General features: G+C 43.1%; 1 protein-coding gene across 1 annotated transcript in view; it reads left to right on the top strand.

Annotated features, from left to right (window-relative positions):
- The first annotated feature begins 4,666 nt into the window (after nt 1-4,666).
- Nucleotides 4,667-12,466, top strand: part of LOC122161955 (transcription initiation factor TFIID subunit 4-like) — a 132,967-nt gene continuing 125,167 nt past the window's right edge. Inside the window, exons 1-3 of the mRNA XM_042821760.1 lie at nt 4,667-5,066; nt 5,107-5,730; nt 9,427-9,599. Coding sequence (XP_042677694.1) covers nt 4,667-5,066; nt 5,107-5,730; nt 9,427-9,599 — 1,197 coding nt within the window. The remainder of the gene's footprint in view (nt 5,067-5,106; nt 5,731-9,426; nt 9,600-12,466) is intronic.

Raw genomic sequence — 12,466 nt, 5'->3', positions numbered from 1 at the left:
ACTGAGACATTAGTGCAAAGTGAGTGTGGAGTTGCGATCCATGATTCTGTAGTCCCATGAGGGACACAACTAGAGATGGATGAAGCGAGAGACTAAAAGAATTGCAGGGAATCAGAGAGCCTCTAAGTGTAATGGCATGCCATGCTCAGAAGAGCGCTCACCAGTACAGACTCAGTTTTTCCAAGTCCCAAGCGTAGGTGTGCAGTATCTCTGTGAGCACTGGACTTCACAGCACTATACTGGGAGGGGCTGGGAAGATGAGGAACAAAGAATCCAGGGAGAGTGGCGTGAAGAAGTCTCTGGAATTGTGCCTGAAGATAGGTGACAGGGATAGAGGGGACTGGAATAATAGCACCACTTCTTAAGAATACTGAATTGAAACTAGGGGATAAAATAATCCCTGGACAGCTGTTACATATACCCAAAGCAGGGACTAACCTATTGCAGAGAGAATGATGAAACTAGGTATTCAGATACAAACTGTCTAATTGGGAAAACATTGTCAATGAATGTATTAACTGGAGCACACTATGGCTAGTAACGAGGGTCAGGTAAGTTATGAACCTGAAGTACACAGCCTGTGAGGAACCAGGGGAGGGAACAAGTTTTGGACAGTAGGGAAAAAAAGATACGGTATTGCTTCTGCAAGTGTGCTCCTGTTTACAGGATACCCGCCATTGCAATTGTGAATAAACTTATTTGGTATGAGTCCTGGCCTTAGTAAATTAGTGCGATATTTCTCAGAGTGTGGGTGCTGGGGCTCCTCCAGCCCAGAGTGCCAGGAGTCTGAGCCTGCAGCTTGGAACCCCCTCTTTCCCTGCCTGAGCAGCAGGCATGGTGTGAAGCAGGTTGAGTGATTTATATGGTTTTGTTTTCTGTATTTTTTTTCTGTTTTTTTTTTTGTTTTTTTTTTTAAGAGAGAGAGAGAAGCACCTATCACTGAATACTAAGCTTTCAAGTACCTTAGTAAGTAATTCAGGATGCAGTCATTCACAGAGCTGCAGAATGCTGAACAATAACTACTCAGCTTTGTTGTGCTCGGTGGGCAGTGCTGGTGGTCAGACCTGCCAAGCAGCACTCACTATCTCACTATCCCAACACACTCACAAATCCTAACTTCAGTATGGAATCATTTCCGAGAAAATACCCTTTTTGTATAAGCAAGTAGAAAAAACCCGCACGATTTTGAGATTACACCTAACATGCACATCTTATGTAATACTGTGCAGTAAAAATGAACTTACAGAAAAGGGTACTTAATAGATTTTGTTTCAGCAAGGGAACATCAGTGTTACAGAGGTTTAGCAAGCACTTTTCTCAAGAAAAGGCTTCGGAACACAAGAGAAAGCCCAGATTTTCTGGAAGAGCTGAGATGTTTGCAAATAAGAGCTGTACTAGACTTCTGGAAACTTTATGCCAAGGTGGAACTGACAGTGAAGTCATGGAAGGTCTTAATGCCCTGCAGATATTACAACAATACAATGTATTCTGAGGACGTTGTGGAAGATGCAAGAGGTGTGTGGCCATGTAAAGTCAGTAGGAGGCAACTGCTGAAATCAGTATCTGTAACTGATAAAGTTAAAGCGTTTGATAAGAAAAATAAAGATACTTTTCCCATGATACTTCACAAGGCAAGAGAGAATCTTGCTGACCACTAGAGAATGGCCTGGAGCTGCTGCTCACTGTGTCAAAATAACAATGTCTTTTGGAGGAGGTGGAGTGCCTAACAGCCATCAAGAAGATCAGGTTGAGTGTATTACATTTTTCCTGCCTCCTTAATGAAGGAGATTAATGAGCTTCAGATATGGGTGGAGCTTAGGGGAGAGTAAGGAAAGCTTTGAAAGAGTTTTCAGGAAAGACCTGGCCTCTGACTGGAGATGCTGATCTAAGAGCAGAGAGGGGAGTCAGTGGAATACGCTGAAATACATCTGCATTCCCCAGATCCCCATGTGGCTTTGCTTCTGGCCAATATCTATTTCAAACAAAAAAATAATTCAGGAAAGATTGTTTTTGAAAGAGGTATAATGAGGTGAGCACAGTGGTCTGTGACTTTCTAGGAGCTAAATATGTATGGAATAAAGTAATGAAGATGAAAGAGCAACAGATTTGTTCAGAAATGTTTTCTATACTTTTCTATGATGAAAAGTATGTAAATATTTTTAAAAAGCTTTTTTTTTTTTTTTTATGATCAAAGAATGAATACAAAAGTTCACAGAGATCCTGTACTTCACTAAAACTCATGCTCCTTACATAGAAGTGCAAGCCCAGAGATAGATTCAGCAACAAGTTCATGTATATTCTTAGCATTATTGCTTTCTGACTTGTGAAAAGTCTGATGTCTATCAGAGTAGATGGTGTTTTATTAAACAAAATATTCATTATACTTCCTTACTGCGTGTTTATATATGTAAAGTGGCTAAATTAAGAAGGGGTGAATGGGAAGAAATATGAGTGATTTCATGTATTACAGATTATTCATCCTCAGATGTATTTAAGACTGTAATTAAAAGCAGGTCAGTTTGAAGTTTTCAAAGCTGTAGTGTAAATCATGGCTTGTAATTTTCTCCTTCCAGCTGAAAGATTTACTTTTTATCTTCTGAAGTTACGTAGCAATAAAGGTTTCCTCTGGGGTGCTTTTTATGGAGACACCAGTTTAATGGCTTAGTGCAGAAGAAAAATGTATGCTGAAACATTTTTCACAGTCAGGACTAGTTGGAGGATTTGTCTAACAGGAAATTCTTTTCTAAAAACTGTGGAGACAGCAGTATGCAAACAAAGTGCAGGATAGGTCATAGTGAGCAAAGAAAGCATGGACTCTTCTCTTAATTAAAAAAATAAGTAAAACATGGGACTCTGTACAAAGTAATATTGGATAGATGTTGATGTCTTGCAAACCCAAGTTAATATTCTTTATTTCTGTGCAAGTGCAAAGGTGATAGTACTATAATTAAATTTCCAGATAGAAACATTTGTTCAAAGTCCAAATCTCACCTGTAGTATTCCATTGAAGCAACATTCATTTATTAACCAAATTTTTGATTTGTACTTTTCCTAGGTGCTCTTTCCTGAGTACTGTTTTTCATGTGTACTACTGTGCTTTTACATGCACTTACTGCACAATTTCCTATTTGTACATCCTGAGCACCTCTTGATGCTGCCTGTTCTTTTACTGGACACTGGTTTAACTTCAGGAGACATTTGAACTTCCCTCATTAAAGAAACACGATCTTGTTTGGATATTCTTAATGCATTTTAGATGTAGTTTATTTTGATTTATCATAAACCTGTTCCTAAAAGCATGAATGTACAATCTGGAAAAACTACCCTGAATAAAAATATGTAACCTGGATGGTAACAAGTGATTAGCAGCTTAGCCATGTGATTCCAGCCAGATCATATAGTGTATGGCTTTGGAGCTTGAGAATGGATTATCAGCTGTGTGTGTGGGTATAGTAAGACCATCACTCTTTTCTACAAGTTCACTTTATGCTTAGGTAGGTTATTCACTGATATGCATTTTTCAGTTTCGGGGAGAATCATAAAAAGAATCGCCTGAAAAAATCAGAAAGTGAATCACCATTTCAGGCCATTGAGTAGCAGACCAAATGCACCCAACTTTGCTATCCATGCTATCATAGGTCAGCAGACAGCCACTGGAATCCAAGCTGTTCTCCGCTGTCAGCTTGAAAAATACATGGTGGTTATCACTTGTGTGCGAGAACAGATGTAATGAGTTGTGGAAAGTGATTATACATGTGGGCAAAATCACTTTCTCTGCAGGTCCCGTGAAATAAACTGTTCTGTCATTTGTCGAAGAAATTACAGACTAGAGCTACCGTTTTCCTCTTGGAAATTTCCAAATGCACGAGGCAAGCAGTAATGGAAAAAGCGCATATAGAAAAGCAACGATAAAATCGCTAGAAACGGAATGAACCGCCTCAAATTTCCAGTGGGGATGCTGAGGAAACAGCGTGAGGGCAGCTGCTGTGATGACGCAAAGAGCATTCTGGTAACAAGCCTTCTGCTAGCAGTGCAATGCAGGAGTTTTAGACACAACCGCATCAGGACTTCCAGCAGCTTCAGTAGCACTTACGTTGCCGCCTTGGAAAAAATGCCTGCGTTGGGCTGCTGAGCCCTTCTCGCAGCCTGTCTGCTTTTAATTCTCGCTAAGAATGACCTGCTGCCTGGGATTGTTTTCACGAGGAATGAATGACTTGAAGGCAAAGCACACGGTTATGGCAGCTTTACAAACGCCAGGTAGCGCGATCGCACATTTCATTTCACAACGTGCAAACGCACAGCGCTCCGAGCCGGCTCGGCAGGCTTTCCCAACGCTCTCTGCCGGGCGTTAAAAACCCCACACCGCCGAAGCGCTGCCGCCCGATGCTCCTTCACGCAGTACCCCTCCGCCCATACCGGGCAGGACGCCAGGCCCTGCCCACGCCCTGCCGGCCCAGGAGCAGCGGGAGCCCCGTGCATCTCGGCGAATGTTCCCCGGCGCCGAAAAGCAAGCTCGAAAGCGCCAAGCCTGACATTCCGCCCGCACCCTGCGAGCGCCCGCCCCACGGCAGGGAGAGCAGGAAGGCGGGCCCTCCCAGCGTGCCCCGCGCGCGACAGAGGCGGGCGCGCCTGCGCGTTGCGCGGCCGGCTCCCACCTCAGCGCAAGATGGCGGCGGGCGCCTCGGATCCCCTGGAAGAGATGCTGCTCTTCTCCGAGGAGGTGGACGAGAAGGCGGTCAGCGACCTGGTGGGCTCCCTGGAATCGCAGCTGGCCGGCGGCCGGGGCTCGGCCGAGGCGCCCCAGCCCAGGACCTCCGCCCTGTCCCAGCCGCAGCAGCCGCAGCAGCAGCAGCAGCAGCGCCAGGGCAGCCTGGCGGGGGGCGGCAGCCCCGTCCGGCAGCAGCAGGGGCACCCCGAGCCCCCCCCCCGCTACCGGGGTGGAGGAGGCTGCGGCGGGCCGTCCCGGAGCCGCGGAGAGCCGAGCCCCCGCCACGGGGCCGCTCCCGTCCCCGTCTCCCCCGGCGGCAGCGACGGCGGTAGCGGCGGCGGCGGCGGCGGGGCGGGGAGTGAGTGTAAACAGTAGTAGTGTGCAGCAATCACATGGAGCGGCTCTGCTCGGCGGCAGCCCCGCCGCCCCGGCCCCGCCGCAGCCCGCCGCTCCCCCGCCCGCCCCGCCTGTCAACAACCATGTGGCCGCCGGCGCCGGCTCCCGGGACGCGGGCAGCCCCAGCCCCGGCCGCAGCCCGCCCGCCGTGGAGACGCCACCGCGCGACGAGGCCGTGGAGGGGAGCGGGGCGAAGGGCGGCGGGCGGGCTGCGACGGAGGGAGCCGACGCCGCCGAGCCCGCGCCGCTGCCTGGCGAGGCGGCGCCCAACGGGGAGGGCGCCGGGGGCCGGGCGGCGGCGGTGCCACCAGTCAGCGGCCAGCAGAGCCCGGCCGGCAGGGAAGGCGGCGCGGCGCAGCCCAAGCCCGCGCACGGCCCTCAGCCCGCAGTAAACGCACTTGGCAACTCCGCCAGCCCCGCGCCCGCCGCCACCCCGCCGGGACCGGGCTCTGCTGCCAAACCCGCGGGCGTCGCCAAGCCGGGCGCTGCCCTCCCTGCCGCTTCGCAGGCGCTGTCGCCACGGCCCGCGATGGGTGCTGCCCCGAGGCTGGTGGCCCCGCAGCTGATCGTCAGGCCGCCGCAGCAGACCACCATCCAGCTGCCGCCGGGCTTCACCATCCCGCCCGGTAAGTGGGGCGGGCGGGGCGGGCGCGCGGCTCTCTGCTCGGCCTTTCTCTGACGGAGGTTTTTCAAAGTTGGCGTTTTCCCGCTGCTCCGCGTGTTGCGAGCCAAAGGACGGGCGCCCGTCTGAGAGCGAGTCCTGGCCGACTGGTTGGCGTGAGCGAGGATGTGGTTGGCTTAGGGTGCTTTGCTGCTGGTGCAGAGTAGTTGTTTCCTCTCGTTGAGAGAGTGATGGTCACGGTAAGTATTTTGTAACGGTGTAAAAACAGCTGTGTAGCAGAACAATCTGGAATGCTTTAACCAGGAATCACGTCTCTCTTGAAGCGCTCTGCAATCTGCTGTACTCTTGATGTGGAGAAAAGTCTTCTGTTTGCAGGGAATGCCTTCTGATGGGCACTGGGTGACTATGTCCACTAAGCAGTCTGGTTTAATGTAAAGTTCTTCTTTTTGGTGTGTGTGACGGTGTCACTCCTTGCTGGGTACTCACAGCCTTGCCATCACTGCATTTTGGTTCCAGCCCTGAAGAAGCCCCCGTGTCCTGCTTATTCCCTTCTTAGTTTCTTGGTGTTGTTTTGTAAAGATGCAAGTTTGGCTGATGAATCAAAGCAGCACCTCTCTATCCTGGTAACTCCTACTTCACAGCGTATTGCCTTACCTAAACGTTCCCAGGGTTGCAGGCTGTGCTCCCATGCTTAGATTGCAACAAGTTGCTAAGTTAGTTACAGGAGATGAATTGACATTTAATTTTTTCCTTTTTTTTTTTTTTCTATTTATGTTGACAGTGTGATAATACCTGTAGATACTGATGTAATCTGAAATGATTTATTTCTTTCACCATGTTTCTTTTAATAGCTGTTTTTTGTTAGCCAAGATAAATAGAGCAAAATGCAATAGAAGCGTGCTTCTGAGTGTGCTTTAGTAGCTCTTAGTAGCTGTGTATTTGACTGCAGCTTATGAAACTCCTGCTCCAAATTTTGATGCCCCAGTTGGATAAAGCTCAGTGGTTTCATGAAGACCTGACTAACTCAAAACTATTAAGGGGTTAGTTTAAAAATACATGACCATATTCCAATTATATTGTTAGCTTTAGCCATTGACTTCACTTTTTTAATATGCTTGATAAATAGTGAATACCTATGATAAGTTGTAGCATGACTTTGTATGAAGTTTCTGCAGTTTATTGCCTTTGTTCTGCTATGTAGTTTTTAAATAGAAGGGGAAAACAGAGTCCTTGAAAGCAATCTTGTCAGAGGTTTAGAGACAGTTCTGGAAATAATAGTGTGGAAAATGTATCACTTGAATTTAATTTTGTTACTAGATAGCTTGAAATCCATTAAATTTGCATTAACAGAAGGATAGCATGTTGGAAGGGTAAGAGTAATTCAGAAAATACGTTGTTGTTTTTGATTAATTACTCCTTAAGTTTGTGCATCATTATTAAATGATATTGAAACTCTCCTATTGTGATATTCTGCCTAATGCAGAAGTTTAGAATGAGTTTATTTTAGCAAATAATACTGATTAGCATACAATACCAGTACCAGTTTTGGCACTTCATAGCAGCTCATGAGTTGGATCCTTTCATGGCTGACAATAAGGAAAAATTAATTGCCTTGTTTAACTCAATTATGAGAATCTGACCACTTCCTGCATGCTGCAAAATAAAAGAATTTTCAAGTCCTCAAAGCTGGATTAAAATATAAAATTGCTGCACGAACACGTATGCATCTGTAGAAGTAGTTATATCTGCAGATTGTATTGAAACCGTGTGGCATGCGTTGCAATTAATTTGTCCATTCTGTTCTTTTCTTTTTTAAATTCAGATTGAATTTTACAAGGTTGAAGAAGTAATTAACAAGACAGATGTGAATTGGTGTAATGCCAATAGAATGTGTATTTTGTGTGTGTGTGTGGTATGCATTATCCTCTAAGGATTTTTGCATTAGGTTCACGATGCTCACAGGAATGTATCCGTTCCGCACATTGGAGCAATTATTAATATTTGTTTGTCCAGAACAGCAGATATTGAGTACATCTTCTGCTTGTGGGGTTTTCTACAAACCATTAGGTCTGGTGCTGGAAGGGCTAATGCTCCTAGAAAGTTACCTTTTCAAGATCTGTTGTTGCTGAGCTCTTCTTTTAAAAATTACTCATCCAGGCTGTGAGAGAGATGTGATCGTATCCTTTGGATGAGGTCCTCGCAGTAGCTCTGTATGCTTTTTACCTTAAAGCTCGATTCCTACAGCTCTTCAGTTCATAGTGGCAGAAATGTGTTTTCTGTTTGTGATTTTTGTAGTGAAGGTGGCTGGGAGCACCAGGACTCAGTAAGTGTGGGCTTCTATTGGAGCTGCAGTTCAGTTGTGTTCATCATGGGACTGGGCTCTGTGTTTCTATGTCAGAGACATAGGAAGAAAGATATAGACTGCTTCTGAATTTGGGTACTTGCTGGATATAATAGTGCTCAATATGTTTCAAAATCTATTTACTGAGGTTTTTTGTTTGTTTGTTTTTCTGGGAAGCTAATACTTAGAAGTGAGTATATGTTTTTACTTTCCCTTGCAAAGTTATAAAATGCATATGAAGAAATCTGTACACATAGATAAGTTGCAGGAACAACGTCTCCTGGCTCTGTTGTCAGCAGAGTGAAAGAGATTTCCTAGAAAGATTTTCCTGAAAGATCTGTTCCTTCTTGATAGTACACTGTATCCTACTCTCATCTAGGTCAGATTATTGGAATGTATTCTGAGACTAACTTGAAAATTCTTTTACATATTATATCTGGAGAATGGCTTCTTAATTCTGACTGATCTAGAAAAAGCACATTACATGCTTGCAGTGACCTGGAATAAGTGTAAATGTCCAGGTGATTCAGGGGCCAGCTTAGCCATTGGGAGCTCCTTTTTGACCTGCTGATGGTGGAAAACCAGGACAGTTACAGTAAGGGCAAGTCTGGATGGCACCGAATGGATGTGTAGAAGGGCTTTTATTTGTGAAGCGTATTATGAGAAAATAAAAGTATTTTCATTTACATCCAGAAAGTACTCTGTTCATTTAAAACAATTCCTTGGAATTTTTCCTCAAGCACCCGTGCTTCTAATTGTGTTGGGCCTGTGGGTGTGGTAGTATTTTTCCTTCATCCCAAACCGCCCAGTACAGTGATGGTAAGTGCTGAATAAATTAACGTGTCAGAGCTCAAACATTAACTAGATCTCAAATACTGTATACTCAGAAATGTGCCTGGCTTAATGTTTGCATCCACACGTTCCCTAACGCTGTTGTTTTAGTAAAGCTCTCATGTCATTGTCCCTGGTATGTGCAAACTGAATGTTGTTCTCAGCAACTAGACCGTTGTTATAGTTTACTTTAGTGACTGTTTCTTTCGAGTTTTATTCTCCAAACCTTAGCTACATTTCTGTGCATCACTGCACACCTGTATGCTCAAGTTACCATTTGTTTTGGTCACCGTAAATTATATGTGTTTGAATTTCAAACTAGCTTGAGTAGTTTTTGTTTGCTGGTGGGAGTTCCTTTTCTTCATTGAAGTAAAATCTCATATTGCACCCCAGTTAAAAAGAAAGGTACAGAATAAAGAAAAAGGGACAGTACTATTGTTGTTCTTATTCTATATTTCATAGTTACGTGATTCCTTATAATTCGTGTTATTCTTTATTCTGTAGTTATTGTCACTTTATTCTCACTAGGCATGGTCTTGGTGCGCACGGATGCTGGACAACTTGTGATGGTACCTCAGCAGGCTCTAGCCCAAGCACAGATGCAGGCTCAAGTGCAGACCCAGGGACAAGGTCCTGCCAGCATTTCGCCTCGACTTTCAGTGCCCACAAGTGGCCCAGTTTTTCGCCTAACAACAACTCAGGTATGTCTGGCTCAATTTTACCTTGCTTTTGTGTGTTTCGTTTTCCTCTGTCTTGTACATTATTGGTTCTTTGACAAATGTGCTTCCTGTGCATACACTTTTTTTTTTTTTTTTAATTGACAGCCAAGAAATACTTATTCAAATACAGTTCATTTTCAGTGGCTTGAATTTTTTTTTTTATTTTTTTTTTCCAGAAAAGTCTACAGGTTTGCAGGTTTGCTTAAGAGCCTTTTTGGGCTTTGAGTTCATTGGAGGTCAGAGGGCTCATCTTAGACAGAAATTAGTTTGGAATGTGTGCCACTGACTAGTAAATGACTTTGTTCCCTCTCTGAGTCATTGTGATATTCCAGCATAGTGATGGATGTGATCACTAGAAATTAGAAAAGAGAAAGCAAAGCGTGTTCTTTGCCAGAATTCACAGTAGTTACATTTTTGTAGTATATTTTATCTGGGAGAAAGATTTGATTCCTCTGGTTCACTTCTGTTTTATTTTCAAGGATGAAAGTGTGGAATTTGTTTATTTATTTATTTTAAATTACTTTGTAAAGTTTTTTTGTTTAAAATTCTGTAAGGATGTTGTTCAGCTTCAGACTATGTATGGCCAGTCTTACTAGAATGTAGAGGTAAGCATCTTCAGATGTATAGGGCTGTTGTGCTATGATAATTACAGACAAAGTGAAAGGTAGCTTTGCCTAAGTTCATTGCTTATAAAAGAGATAACTCTGAAAGTAGGTGAAAAATATGCCCTTAGAATTTTTGATTGATTGTTGTGTATCTTGCTTGAAATATCTTAAATATGTATATTCATATTTGATTGCTGTCCCATTATATGCTTTGTGTTTTACATCATGTTTGTAGTTTAAGAAATTGTTTAGTTAAAAACTAAAAGCAATGGTAAATTTTTCAGAAGAGAAGGAAGTCAGAATAGAATTGCATAATTGAAAATGAGGTAATCTAAACCATAGAGTAGCCAAGTAAAATGCAAGTTTTAGATATGAATGTAATAGGAATATTGTGTAGCTCAACAGAATGTATCTCAAGAAGAGATAAAAGCCTGGAAACATTTGAAAAACTTTATACTGCCAGAAAAAAGGTAAGCACAGTATTAGATGGAATATTGTAAAAGAACTCTGCAGAAAGGGCAGCTGGTTAATATCTAAATTTGTGAGATCTGGAAGGCTAAGAAGATTTGTAAAAATCCTTCAGAGATAAATATGAGATGTCAGGAATAAACACAGTGACAAGCCTATCTTGATTTCCAGGTGTTTGTTTGTTTTTTTTTACTGATTTGACACAAAGAGAAATCTGGACAATGTTCATTATTTAGTCTGTGTGTCCGTTATTGGTTGTTTGCTTTCTTGTTTTGTTTGTTTGCTTTTAAAATAAATGCATTACTTCTTTATTATTGACTACGAAAGAATATACAGCATACACTCTAGCAACGGATTCTGAGATGAGTGTATAGCATAAATGCATAACAGATCATGGGGTGGGACTGCACCAAGAATATGACCTCAGTCTGTTAAAATGAGTTAGGTTTAGTTGGTTTGGTTTCATACTGTAAGTTTTCGTGCAACTTTAATTGCTGTGGGTAGCATTCAGAATTAAAATTCAGAGTGGAAGCATTCATAGGAAATTACACATTAAGAAATAGTCTGTTATTTGAGAACATATGAGGAGAACATCTTTATTGTACATAGAATTTTATGACAAAAATGCAGTTCTGCTTGGCTGCCTGTGTTCAGTCTTTATTAGAAGGTTGGAATTTGTATGTGTGCACAACAGATGTTGGGAGTTGATCATATTGGCCTCAGGCAGGTGTTCTCCAGTTATATGAAGCTGTTAAGATTGTGGAAATAGTGTAATCTGACGTGCTGCGTTTTTGTAAAATTAAGCTCTGAGAATACTGCATGTTCATGTGGTGGTAGAGATGCGAAAAATCTGAGGGAGCTAGTTCTAGTATTAGGATGATGTAGTGTAGTGTCCAGTGGTAAATACTATGCTAAGTTTTTGGAAGTGTCAGTTGTTTGAGTAGTCATTCTGGTTAGCCAAGAAAAAGGATGAAGCGCTAAAATGCAGAGTTGTATGTACTGAAAAAGCATTCATCCAGTGAGTTAGTACTCAAAGCATTTTCTAGGGTACCAGCTCTTACTACAAAGAACGTGTTAGTCAGTGTCTACTTCATAGCTCCTCTGTTTGCTTTTCTTTAGTTTGTACTCATTTCTAGCCAGCGTCAAATACCAGCTCAGTAATTGTTTTCAGTGTTACTGATGTAAATTAAATAATTACATTAAGGAAGTATGCTAGGAGCTACGTAATTAGATGTAAAATAAGGGTTATTAAATTATCTCACAAAGAAATGGTAAAATCTGGTAGTTAGCTTTGGCATCTCATTGAGTGCTGTGAGTGAGAGCTGCAGAATATAAAAGGAACAACTTTAAAAATAACAAGAAAGATGGTCTGCAAAACTAACAGAGTGTGTCTGTGAAATCTGAAGCTCCGTGAATCTCCTTCCTCTCTCTCTCAAAAAAAAAAAGGTGGGGAAAATAAATAAATGTTTTAAGTGTTCTTAAATCAAATTGACTTAATCAATACGTACAGCTATACAGACTCTGGGCTACTTCTTTAGCCTGGTAACACATCAAGGTATCCTTCCTATATCCCAGGACCATTATTTGATAGATCTCCCCGTTGTTTGCGAGGGAAAATTCCTGTGACTTCAGCAGCTGTGCTTCCATCCAGATCCGTCCATGAAGAAAGAGCCAACTTTCTGTAGGAGCAGCAGAAGAAAGCATAGTTTAATTTCCCTCAGGATTTAGCATATGAGCTTAGCATAACTCTTTCCTTTGATTAAAAAACAAGCACGT

The sequence above is a fragment of the Centrocercus urophasianus genome, unplaced genomic scaffold (genome assembly GCF_019232065.1).
Source record: "Centrocercus urophasianus isolate 14NV4802_14NV808 unplaced genomic scaffold, USGS_Curo_1.0 seq_2, whole genome shotgun sequence".
Lineage (NCBI taxonomy): Eukaryota > Metazoa > Chordata > Aves > Galliformes > Phasianidae > Centrocercus > Centrocercus urophasianus.
This window is presented reverse-complemented; position numbering and strand designations above follow the sequence as displayed.